Genomic DNA, 12,968 nt, shown 5'->3' with positions numbered 1-12,968 from the left:
TCAATCAACTTTTTAACGATAGGTACAATATGGACTAGGTGTGCCAGGATAAATCCTACAATACAATATGTACTAGGTGTGCCATGGTTTATCCTTCAAGTTTACTGTGACGGGCTCCCCGCTTATGATTTGTTGGTGCCTTTACACTTATTTTTTAATTAACGAGTCAATTAAAAAATATAAACAATTAATATTAAAGTTGATTTGAAACGCATAAATCGTTGGAAAATTTTTATAGTTTTTAATCGTTGCTAAATAAAAGTTTTAACTAATTTTATGGAAATTATAAAATATTCGAATATTATTTAGTGCCTGAAAAAAACGCTTTTTTGATTTAAGATCTGAGTTAAGATTTCCATGAGCGCCAAAAAAATGTTTTCTATATACGCTCAAAAAGAAGAATTAAAAAGTACGACTACGGACAAAAGTGCTATTTAAGAAAGATAGCTACTTTACATGCTGCAAATAACTTTTGTATTCGTAAAAAATGTTCGTTATTTCTGTTTGTTTTGTTATTATCAAAAAAAAAACAGGTTACCTGGAAAGTTTTTCGGGAGTTTTCGAATTGAGTAATTTTATAGATTTTGTGGTGGTCTTTTCAAAAAACTGCTTTGAAAAAAGCACCTCACAATCTATAAAATCATCCATTTTCAAAACTCCCGGAAAACTTTCCAGATGATAATAGATGATAAAAGTGATCTGTCACTTTTGATTTGTAAAAAAAAAACAACTTTTTATTGTATTTATTATTATTATTATTATAAATAATTAATTAGAATGTTACCTTAATTTTAAATGTTGCAAATTTAATTAATTTTAATTTAAAAACAAAAATTAACTTTTTGACAATGACTAAAAACAATTCAAGTAGAATTAAGCAAGATAAAAACTTTATATTCGAAATGAAAACATATTCGTTCATTCGGGGTCTAAATTCAGCAATACTCCACACTCCAGTTCAGGTTCGTTCATTCGGGGTCTAAATTCAGCAATACTCCACACTCCAGTTCAGGATTCGTATCATTTTTGGCTAAAACTTCGGCTAAAATTTAATTTTAAACATTTTGCTGCTAGAATTTTTCATTTCCCATCGCTGATCGCGAATCCTGAGTGTAAATTCAACATACAAATTTTTAACTCTCCAAATCAATTTGCGAGCTATACAAAGTCTTAAGAATGTCGAAAAAACTGTTTCTCCTCCGGAAATCTCTTTTTCCTCGCATCTATGATATTTCCTCTTCTGATGAGCAACCCAATATATAACACTTGAACTTTGAGCTTATAGGAACAAAATGGGACAGCTGATTTGGAAAATGTTTTCATCTGAATACAAAATTTTTAACTTGTTTAGTGGTCGAGATCAACGGGAAAAATACGTCCGATATGCCTGCGACGAGCTTTTAATAGTAGCCGAAAATATCGTCTAAAATGCCGTTTTTCACCAAGACTTATCTAAAGTTGAAGATAGATCAATCGCATTCGAAAATTGCTTCATGTTGAAAAAGTTTATTCGAGATCATTTCAACTTTTTGTTCTATGTCAGATCTCTTTTTAAGGTTTACGAAATCGAGTCTTGATGAAAAATGGTAGATAAGATGATATCTTTATATATTTAATTAAACTCTGGACGCAGCCATTTCGCACGATTGTTTCTCGAACATATCCAGCCAGGATGAAAAATAAATATTAAAAAAGTAATATTTACTAAGTTGTATTGTATAAATAAATAAAAATAAATAAATAATTAATTTTATCAATCAATAATATTAATTAATAAAATTAAAACAAATTGTATTTTTAACAAATTAATTATGTTTCATTAATTTATAAATATTTTTATATAAATCAATAAAAAATAATTATTAAACCAAAATTATTTATCAATATTTTCACCTCAACAACACACCTCACGTGTTTTTTGTTCTAAAACATTTCTTAGAAACGAGTTCGAATTCGAGCAAATGAATAATTTAAAATTTTAATTTTAAACAACTTGAAAATTTAAATTCGTGGGCGAGATACTATCAGGAAGACCATAAATAACATGTAAGTAAAGACATGACCAAAAGAATTTGATTAATATTTAAATTTTATTTTCATGTATGTAGTGCCATCTATGTATAACAAATGAAACTATTATTCACTTTGGAACGTGTAAGTAGCGACATCTATGAATACCAAGAGAAATGAATTAATATTTTTATTTTATATTGATGTATGTGGTGCCATCTATGTATAACAAATGAAACTATTATTCACATTGTAACATGTTAGTAACGACATCTATGAATACCAAATGAAACTGTTTTTCACTTTGGAACGTAATATATATTGATAAATGGTGAATTTGAAAAACACGAAATCCAGCTAATAAAATGAACATTATTCATTCATATTTATTTTAGGTGAAATATGTACAAATATAAAATAAAATATCGTTTTTATCAATTTTTCTGTTTTAATTATTATTATTCAATATTATACCTACCTTTATGTTTTATCCTTTACATCGCTTTCAGGAATATCAAATAGAACCTACATTTGTAACAAAATATTACTACAATTATTCATTTATAGGTAAGCTTTTAAAAATGGGTAAGTAAAAGGTATGTATATTATATTATTGATTATTATTTTATGTCAAACGTGGAGTAGTGATTAGCTCAGCCGCCTCCGGCTGGAGAATACCTCGGTTCGTATCTATCATTATCCACGACCTGAATTAAAGATTTATCTTCTTTTTTTTTTGATAATTGTTATGAGAAATAATTTTTTTTGTAAAACAACATGTTCTCCTATTACAAAATTTCAAATTTTAGTCTCAACGAGCGATTTTTTAATTTTGTAAATACAAATTTTAATATTTTGTAATAGGAGAATATGAGTGAGATTAACTGTATGACATGTTCTCATAAATAATTGGTCAGTTTAATTTTATATTCAAAAAATAATATAATTTCGAAAAAATTTTCAATTTTTTCAACATTTGTACTAGGAGAACATAAGTGGGAATTAGTAGTTCCTGATAAGGAGAAAGGTGAGTAAGTGTTTTCACCCCGAAAGTCTAAAATTTTATTTGGGCAGAAAGTTATTGGTCTGCCCACTAGAGGTCACACTCACCACACACGGGTGTGCAGACCACTAACTTTCTAACTTACGAGGTGACAACAATTACCTTGCTATCAGGTACTACTTATTCCGTCCGCCCATGATGTTCTCCTAGTAGAAATGTGAAAAAAATTGAAGTTTTTGAACGAAAAAAAACTAATTTTTTCATCATTTACTAGGCAAACATGCTGTGATGGAAATTTGAAAAAAAATGAAAATAAAAATCAGATTTTGCTTAAAAGATTTAATGAACTTTTTTTTAATACATGTCCTCACCTAGTTTCGAACCAAGGGACTATTTATTCGAAGTCAGATACGCTAACCATTACACCATTAGGGGTCTGTTATTCGTATTAATAAATAATTATATTCATATTTTCGACTTTCTTAAATTATAACAAAAAGTAAAACTCATTTTCGGAAAATTTTGAGTAGTATTATTACAAAAAAAATGGCAAACGAAGTTTGAAATACTTACCTATCGTGAAGTTCGAAATACTCACCTATTTTTAACTGAAATAATATTGTATAGCTACAGAGAGATGAGGAAAAATAAAATAAAAACAGGGTTTGAGTTTTCAACTTTATTTAAATGAAATCAAAATACATAAAAACTATTTACGAATTACTTGCACATAATTCCATATAATTAATTTCATCTTAAAAAATTTTTTTGCATCAACTTTTTTTTTACAAACCAAATACCACACAAAAATAAAATGAAAATCCAAAAAGAATATTACGTATTTACAATCCAACTTCTTTATCTCACCTATATTTTATAAGAATTTGTTTGTACCTTTACTAAAAAAAAATTAATTAGTTAATTATTAATAATTTTGTTCTGAACCAGCGTACCTTTGATTCATAGGCAAGTGCTATAACCACACAGCCACCTGTATTATATATACGGACAGAATTAACTTAATACTTACTTACCTTTACTAAATAATTAATTGATAATTTTATTCTGAAAGAAAAAATAGGATAGAAAATTTAAAAACTAAAGCAAAATTTAAAATATATATAACGATTTTTATTTATTTATAATATTAAAAATAAAAAATGTTTTAAATTTTCATGAAAAATTATATTGTACATTTTCATAAAACAAATTAACAGAGATTCTTCTTTTCTTATTAAAGTTTTTATACAAAATAAGTAAAATTCGATCACTTTTATATAATAATAATAATAATAATAATAATAATAATAATAATAATGGTTGTCATGTAATAATCAGTCAAAATGGTTGTCCTCATTATCGGTTGCCTAGGCGGAATTCGTCCCACTCTCGAGACGAATTTATCTCAAATTCCGGTCTGCAGGTCTCATCTTCGTCACCTTATCTCTTCTATGCAGAAGGCTGTCATTATAGGCACCCTTCGTACATTGAGATCGCATCAGACTGTCTTCAAGTAACAGCCCTTGAAGTTTCTTTTTTCTGTTTTTCTTTTCTTTTCTTTCTTGAAGTAGGTTCCACATCGCTGCGGTGCAGGGACGGAGCCTGCTTGACTAGGACATTAGACAGACTTACGTACCACCGACTCGGAAGACAGACGGACCAACGGACGTCGCGTGGACTGACGGACGTACAGACTACACGGCCACAAGTCAGTGAACTTTCTTCAAAAGACGTAGCTGCCTTGTGAAGATTTATGTCTCTCAAGGAGATGGGAGGCTCTGGGGTGTAAATCCTGTATCCTCTCTCCCTCCTTGGCAGGCATGAATTCGTTAATTTCAAATTTTATATAATAATAATAATAACAAAACTTGGTGTATCACCATTAATGTTAATGAACAATTACATGTACGGAACACCAAGGTGGATACGTTGAGACACGTAGGAACTGACTTTAAAATAACAGATTTTCCTTTTGTAGTCGAGGATGTATGTTGGGAACCCTGAATGTGTTTTTTGTTTAATTTAATAGAGCCCTAGTAGAATGCTCATCGGTATTGTTTAATACTTGACGATCACTCAGGCTCTTCCAAAAATTATGCAATCCTCTTCATTGGATTGACTACCAACTGTGGCTTGGTTGACAAGTAATGATAGACATGTGACAATCAATTACGTACTTTAATATATACACATATATTCAACATACTTCTAACGCGAGCTGACATAAAAGTTACATTTGTCTAGAACCTTATGTATCTTCCTGCGTGCTACCTCTATGTTTCACTTATTGAACCAATAATAATAATACAAGTTATCAACATTTACCAACCAAGCAATGTATACATTGCTTGAGTCTTTTGTAATGTGAAAATACTACTACTAGCACTTAATACTTTCACCAAAAAACTAAATTTTTTTAATTTTTTTATGTGGGATATTAATTAGCATCAAGGAAGGATGCAGAGCGGAGGAGAAAAGTACGGAAGCCTGAATGTGTCCATAACTTCTTTTAAAAGTGTCTACTAAGTGTTATAATTTGTCTTACGTAGTTAGTTAGTTAGTTAGTTTATAATGCTTTAATTAGCCTTTTTCCTTAAAAGATCCGATAGATGGCAGGAAATAAAAACATAGGAAAAAGGCTAATTAAAACATTATATTTTTTAAATAATATTAATAAAAAATTTTAACTAACTACGTAAGACAAATTATAAACATTATCATTAAATTTAATTATTATCATTAAATCCGGACATACAATTATTAATAATTCCAGACAGTTTCGGTAGTGGCTAATTAAAGAATAGTCATTACCGACTGACATTTTCAAAAAGGTTTGTTTCCATAATGTCCCACAAGTCACAAGTGTGGGTAGACACTTTTAAAAAAAAAAGGTATTGAGACATTCAGGCTTCCGTATTGTTTTGTGACAGTGGTGCCACAACATTTAAAACTTAAAAATCACCTTTCAATATTTTATAATTAAAAATCATAGAATATATAACCTTACGGATAGAATGTAATCTCAACTAATTTATCAAATTGTGCGCTACAGACGTCTAAAGGTTGAACTAAAATTAATTTAGCAAGGAACTCCACCACATATTATTTCCTTTTAAATTGTTTATATTAATATTATTTAAATGTTATATGTAAACAAAAACAAATACCAATTTAAATAAAATAATTTTATTATATACATTAAAAATACATAACAATAAATAAATAAATACATTAAAAAAAAAAAAACAACAAAAAAATACATTACGAAATCGACGCCCCTTCATTTTCTTTTTTGAGCAACTAATCTGACTAAAAAAAAACTTCCTGCAATTCTCGTTCAGAGTTTCTGTAAGTTTGTTGAAACTTGCTTGCGACGAGAATTGTTCTGCTTTTTTTAAGCGAGCTTGAAAATTTAACGACTTGCGAAGCTGGTATGATGCCCGCCGTTGAAATTTTCGTGCTGTAATATACAATCGCTTTTTCTGAGGCGACAATCTAACTTTTGTTAATGAGTCCAAATACTCTGCACCTTAAAAATGAGAATGATCAAATTATTACTATACATATATTTAAATTTAAGTGGCATATGGAAGATTGTATCAAAAAAGAATTATTATCATATAGCCACGACAAATTATTTTAATGGCATAATCTTTTAGTATACCTACTTATAAATTAAATGCGTGTCGAAACGGCATTCATAATAAAGCGATTAATTTTCAAGGTATTTAAATTTTGTTTTATTTATTCATTTCAAAATTTATAGAACTAGAATTTGAGGTTACTATTAAAAAAAATTGTTTGAACTGAAAAAATGCTTACCATGTAGAGACACAGGTGTTCTAGGAGGTGATTTTTCTTGAACCAAACGACTCGGACCAGGAACAGCTAATTCTTTCAAACTACCAGGCTCTTGAACCAATTCATTTGGCCTTGAAACATTCACTTCCAAAGTAGAATACGCCTCTTCCACATCTGCATTTCTCTGGACTTCTGGAAGAGTAAAAATAAATATGATATAAAAAACCATTTTTCGAACACGAAACGTCTCCTTGAATCATAGTTTACTTGATTCGAATGAAAAATTCACCTATTTTTTGATTATAAATTGAATTCCTTTAAATTTCGTATTCTAATAGTATTTATTCTTCGATTATTTGATAATCAAAAGTTTCATAAATATTTGCAAAAAATAAAAATGGTATTTTATTGAAAATAAAATTTGTAATAACACTCTCGATCTTCTAGATCTAGAGTAAAAAAAAAAATTTTAATAATGAAATTATAAACAGACTGTGTTCTTAAAAACAATTGTCAATTTAAACAAAAATTGAAATAATTGTTTTATTTTAGAAATACCGTTTTGTAATTTACACAAAAATGAATTTAAAAGCTACATATCGAACATATTTAAGTGACGTATAATATTTATTTTTTTTTAATGGTACGATCAACTACTTATTATCGATTATTTATTAACAATCAACTATCCTACAAAATAGAACTCGTGTATCAGAAATTGGCATAAAATTAAAATAATCAGATTCAAAAAAATTCAATTTGAGTTTGTTTATTTACATTGAGTTGATAGGTAATAGTAAACTTATACAGTTATAAGATTACTTTCAAAATTAAAAAGCGTTCATATAAAGAAAACGTTTTTGTAAAAAATTATATTCTTTTGATCACGATTTATGTTATTTTATATAACTTCATTTGATTATAACTATTTATCTTACCTTTATTAACCGGCAAAGCAGTCTTTTTAAGATTTGTAACATTGTGAAATGTAGCATATTTCATTTCTTCCGGAAAGTGTTTATCGCAAATACGGTAAGATTTTCGTTTTGAAATATCCAAGTCCGGACGTCCAATGAATGTAGCCCAAATCTTAAATCGCTGTGGACAAAAATAATAGTTATCTTTTGCGTTTGTATTGAAACTTCTTAAAAACTACACGTCTTAAAATTATAAGAAACTATGCATTCGACCACTTAATTTAGTGAAATATATTCATATCATTTATAAAAATTTTTGTCATTAAATGATGTACACATTTATTAACAATATTCCAATAATTCACACATTAGATTTTTTAGGTTGGAATTTTGTGTTTTTTTATTAAATTTATAAAAAAAAAACTAAACAATTGTAAGAAATGACATACTTGTTAACTTAATTTAGTAAATATACTCAACTCATGCCATCATTGGAATTTATTATTTAAATAAACATTTATTAACAGTAACATGATACGTCCACATGAGATTTTTAGGTTAGGTTACAATTTTTTGTATTAAAATTTATAAAAAACCAAACATTTTAAAATTGTAAGAAATTATGTATTCGTTAAACTTAATTTATAATGAAATATACTCATTTCATGATTGGATATCTTTTTTAAATTAAATAATGTACACATTTAATAACAATAATCTAATACTTCCACATGAGTTTATGAAGTTAAATAAATTCTATAAATAATAATTTGAATATGTACTTACATTATCGCCAGGTAACACATGCATTTATGTTTCACTCGCTTTACTTTCGCATCCAGGTACACCACAATTGATCACCATTTTTATTTATTAAATATTTTAATAATTCACAAATAATAAATTTAAATGTATCTATACAAAAATTATTTTGTAAATAAACATAATGACAGTAGACAAAACTATTTATAGTCGATAACATAGAGTACAACATATATTTTTTCTTTGTTTTTGTTTAAATCAGCGCTACAGGTAGCAGAATCGGAACTAAATTTATCTAAAAAGTTCCCATAATGTAACAAGGATACGAGATTTCAGCGTATGTTAAAAATAAATAATACGAACTCACATGACCTCAATGTTTGTTCCCGTGATCTCGTAATTCAAAAATTTTGGTGGTGAATGACCAATTTTGGTATTTTCTTCGGAAAAACCGAACAAAAACATAAAATATGGATATATTAGAACATAATTTAGATAGCAGGTAATCCACTTTACTTCATTCAAGGATTATGTCGTACATTATGTAATAAAATTTGTATTTAACCTTCAAGGTCATAGCTAATCATTTTATTTATTCAAACCCCAAAAAAAAAAAAGGATATTTAAAAAAATCTTCTCCAATTTTATTAGAAATTCTATAAAACGTAATTATTTGGTTAAAATAGAAATGACGTTGTTTGGGTTGTATTCAAATTTAGTAAGTTTTTGTTAAAACCGGCGAATAAAACTCTTGGAAAATGTTCGAAATGTCTGAAATTAATGAAAAATCGAAGTAAAATAGCTTGCAATCTTATTAAGTCGTAAATTTTTCAGTTATTATGTGACCTACTTTTTGTATGCGGCAAATTATGGCAAAAACTTTTGAAAACACTTAATGAGAAATGTTTCCTCGAATTATTCAAAAAATTACTAAATTTAGATACAACCAATTCACGTTTCACTATTAAATTCCGACCTCAAATGCTTTATTTCCTCGACTACCACTCAAAATCAGGTTTAAAAACATTGAAGGGACCTACAATTATCGTCGTTATATCCGATAGTCATTACAAGCGATATATTCTAAGAGAAATGTTACCAGACGAATCTCGGTGGATCTTTGATTACAATCATTTTAATTTCTTAGCGGCGAATCCGAAGTAGTCGGTTTGGTTGACAGCAAAGATGTTCTAACACAAGAACAACTCACAATCGTTGAGGATGGATCACTAGGAAGTGGTTCAGAGGAGCATGGTAGTGGATCCGTTGCACATTTAGCCACACAACATTTATTGGAAGGTGATTGTCAAGATGGCGTACAGTATGCGTTTCGTACCGGTGACAATACAACCGTTACGTATCGTGTCGTTCAAGTCGATGACACCACTATCGATCCGCTATCACAAATTGTAACATCATCGAATTTTTCGGGGAGTGCGTTACCGCAAGTTGTGACGACACCAATAAATGGACATTTGTATGTTTTGGGTAATTCGTCTGAAGTGTTTACGACAAGTTCGCAACGGAATATTGCACCGAGATCGATACCACACTTAAATAGTAATAGCAATACGAAAAAGGTAAGTTTCGATCTTTGTACTTGTGGCCTTTTCCCTCCCCTAGCACCTAGACCACGAGATCCTAGCACCTAGATCACCGAAGTCGAAGATTAAATGAACTGTGATTTCAGAGAGATGATCGACGTCGAGCAACACATAACGAAGTCGAACGTCGTCGCCGTGATAAAATCAATAATTGGATAATAAAATTAAGTAAAATAATACCAGACATGAGTTCTGATATAACAAAAGGTAACGGTACCTTCGAGGGTCAATCCAAGGGTGGTATTTTGGCAAAAGCATGCGATTATATAATGGAATTACGGCAACGTAATCAACATTTACAGGAATGTTTAAAAGAAACGGAACACGAACGTGAATCATTAAATGTTGTGGAACAATTAAAAACGGAAAATGATTTATTGAAAAAAGAAAATTTAATGTTACGACAACAGCTACAGATTAATGGTATATGTGTACCACCGGATGCAAACGATCCATTATCATAGCTGCTGCCATCTCTTAAGGTAAATATTATCAACATACACCCCCAATTCGTAATAATCCAAGTCCATATTACTTACAAGCGCCACGTAATTTTCCAACAATCGTTTTATTCTCACGAATATAAATCGTTTCATCGTTACCGAGTTTATTTTCAGTATTCTCGTTAAATATTAACGGCATTAAACGTTTTCGAATAACACCCGTATGATAAGTTCGAGCTGTTAACTCTTGTCCTAAGTAACAACCTTTTTGAAAACTAATTCCATGTAAGCTTGATCTTTTCCTTGATTATATGATCAAATATCCTTATTTATAGGCACAATCAAGACGTCATACTAGAGACAACATTGATAAATATTCATCTTGGTTCATGTTCAGGATGGCATGTTTCAAAACATAAGGGTATCATACGACTGTTGGAAGTTGTATTTTTATATTCAAGGTGCTTTTTTTAAGGTGATATACGCTTGAAACTCGAAAAAATAATTTTTATCGATACAAATTCTTTAAGCGAAAATTATTGAGAGTGTAGGCGCACATCTTACGCAGACATTAAACTTGACCTAGGTTTCCAAGCTCAATGAAAAGCTTAGTCTACTCCATAACTGTGTAAACGATGGATGAACACTTTAAATTAGAAAGTTGTTATTAATTAATAAGTGAAATTTTTCGAGTACGGAACCCTAAACTAACAAAGAACACTCTCCATTAAATTACCTTTCAAACGAAATCATTAAAATAAAAATTGAATTTGGAAACTTGGATCGAATTCGATGTCGGTATAAGAAGTTTGTCTTTGAAACTAACGTTTTTCGTTTGAAGCAATTTCCTCCATTAAATTTATTTATCGAATTTCAAGTATATGTCAAGTTAAAAATGATGACACCCTGTATATTTGTTATTCCATACGCATCTGCATCAGTGAGGAATGTTTCACATATTCTCTACTTCGTAAAGAAAAACCAATGAAAATAATAAATTTTAATAAGAAAGAGTTTATGAAAATTATAAATTTAATTCAAAACGCTCAAAAAGGAAAACCCTCCCCCCATTTTTTTTAAGACTATAAGATGATGACAGGTCAAAATGCTCCATTTTCTCAGTGCGAAGTTTGCGAATTTTTTGTCATCCATTTCACTCACAAATAACCTCTTAATTTTTTAAGAAAACTCTGAAATATTTTTCACTCCTATTCGGGGTAGAAACGAGAAAATGAGGCAATCAAATCTATAACTTTCTTATGGTCTATTTACCGGATTTTATCAAGGATTTGTGTCCGTTAGTGTCTGTTATCTAAAAGGATTTGGGGTATGTCATTTGGTAACTCTTCCAATAAAGTCATTCTTCTCCGAGGAAAAATGAAAACCTGCTCGTTTTTAAGACAAGCTGGAACATCAAAGGGTCAATTGGACGGGCCTTGCGTCAAAAAACAAAATCTTAGAATAATACTAGCGACACAATTTATTTACGGAATTTTATTTTGTATAAAAAACCAATTAGATCAATAACTGGGTCACCTCTATTTTTGGTTCGGGGGGGTTAATAAATGGGTTTGAATAAGTCCAACGACATCAAAATCATCAAATTTTAATTAATAGAACGCAAGATGTGGGACCAAAACGCAAAAAAAAGGCATTTTCCAAGATCTCGACGAAAGGGTTTACTTCCCGAATATACAAAATAGATTTAAGATCTCCAAACAACCTCCTAAAGAATGAATGGATAAAAAATGCCACAAACTTTTGGATCACTCATCATCGATTTTTCGTAAAGAAACTATTTCATTCGATGCCAGATAGAAAAAATATTTTTGTTCGACAACTCAATGCATGTTGTTTTAATGATAGATAACGCCTGGTTATAAAAAAAGAGGAGTGCTTTACTCAACTAGGTGATAGCCCAATTATTGGAACTCTCACTGAATTTGAATCGCTAGTGCAGAAACGATTTAACTTCTAAAAAAGGGGAAGTATAGGGGAAATATAGAAAAATAGTTTTTCTAGAATATTTCACGGAACCACTAGTTAAAGTTACCCTAAAAAAAAATCAACACCCTTTTTTATAGTTTTGGAGAAAATGGACACCAAAATTTTTTCCTAAGTTACGCCCTTACGTGTAAACAGTGATGTTTACCAAATATTGATTCAAATAAAAGTTGTTAATTTTTTTATAAGGAAGAACTTTTACATTAAAACTTTTGTTTTATCTCTAACAGTTTACAAGATGGATACTTTTTCATTTGATTGAATGAGCAAAAAAAATCCATTTTAAAATTGGTATAACTCGGTCAACTTTGAAGCTAGAAAGGCGAAAAATAAACGAAAATGTATACAAAAATTTCAGCTAGAACTTTTAATTGAACTTTTTTTCTTGATTTGATATAAAAAACTGATTAAAACCCCCTAATAA

At 29.4% G+C, this 12,968-nt stretch overlaps 1 protein-coding gene across 1 annotated transcript; it reads left to right on the top strand.

Moving 5' to 3' along the window:
* The first annotated feature begins 8,843 nt into the window (after positions 1–8,843).
* On the top strand, positions 8,844–11,515 carry LOC123293456 (upstream stimulatory factor 1). Its single transcript, XM_044874284.1, has 4 exons — positions 8,844–8,995; positions 9,641–10,073; positions 10,184–10,579; positions 10,876–11,515. Exons 1-3 carry the CDS (start codon positions 8,964–8,966, stop codon positions 10,559–10,561), a joined length of 843 nt encoding a protein of 280 aa, XP_044730219.1. The 5' UTR covers positions 8,844–8,963; the 3' UTR covers positions 10,562–10,579; positions 10,876–11,515.
* The last annotated feature ends 1,453 nt before the right edge of the window (positions 11,516–12,968 follow it).

The sequence above is a fragment of the Chrysoperla carnea genome, chromosome 2 (assembly GCF_905475395.1).
Source record: "Chrysoperla carnea chromosome 2, inChrCarn1.1, whole genome shotgun sequence".
Taxonomy (NCBI): Eukaryota; Metazoa; Arthropoda; class Insecta; order Neuroptera; family Chrysopidae; genus Chrysoperla; species Chrysoperla carnea.
Note: the sequence above shows the minus strand (reverse complement) of the source record. Positions and strands in the feature narration are given on the sequence as shown.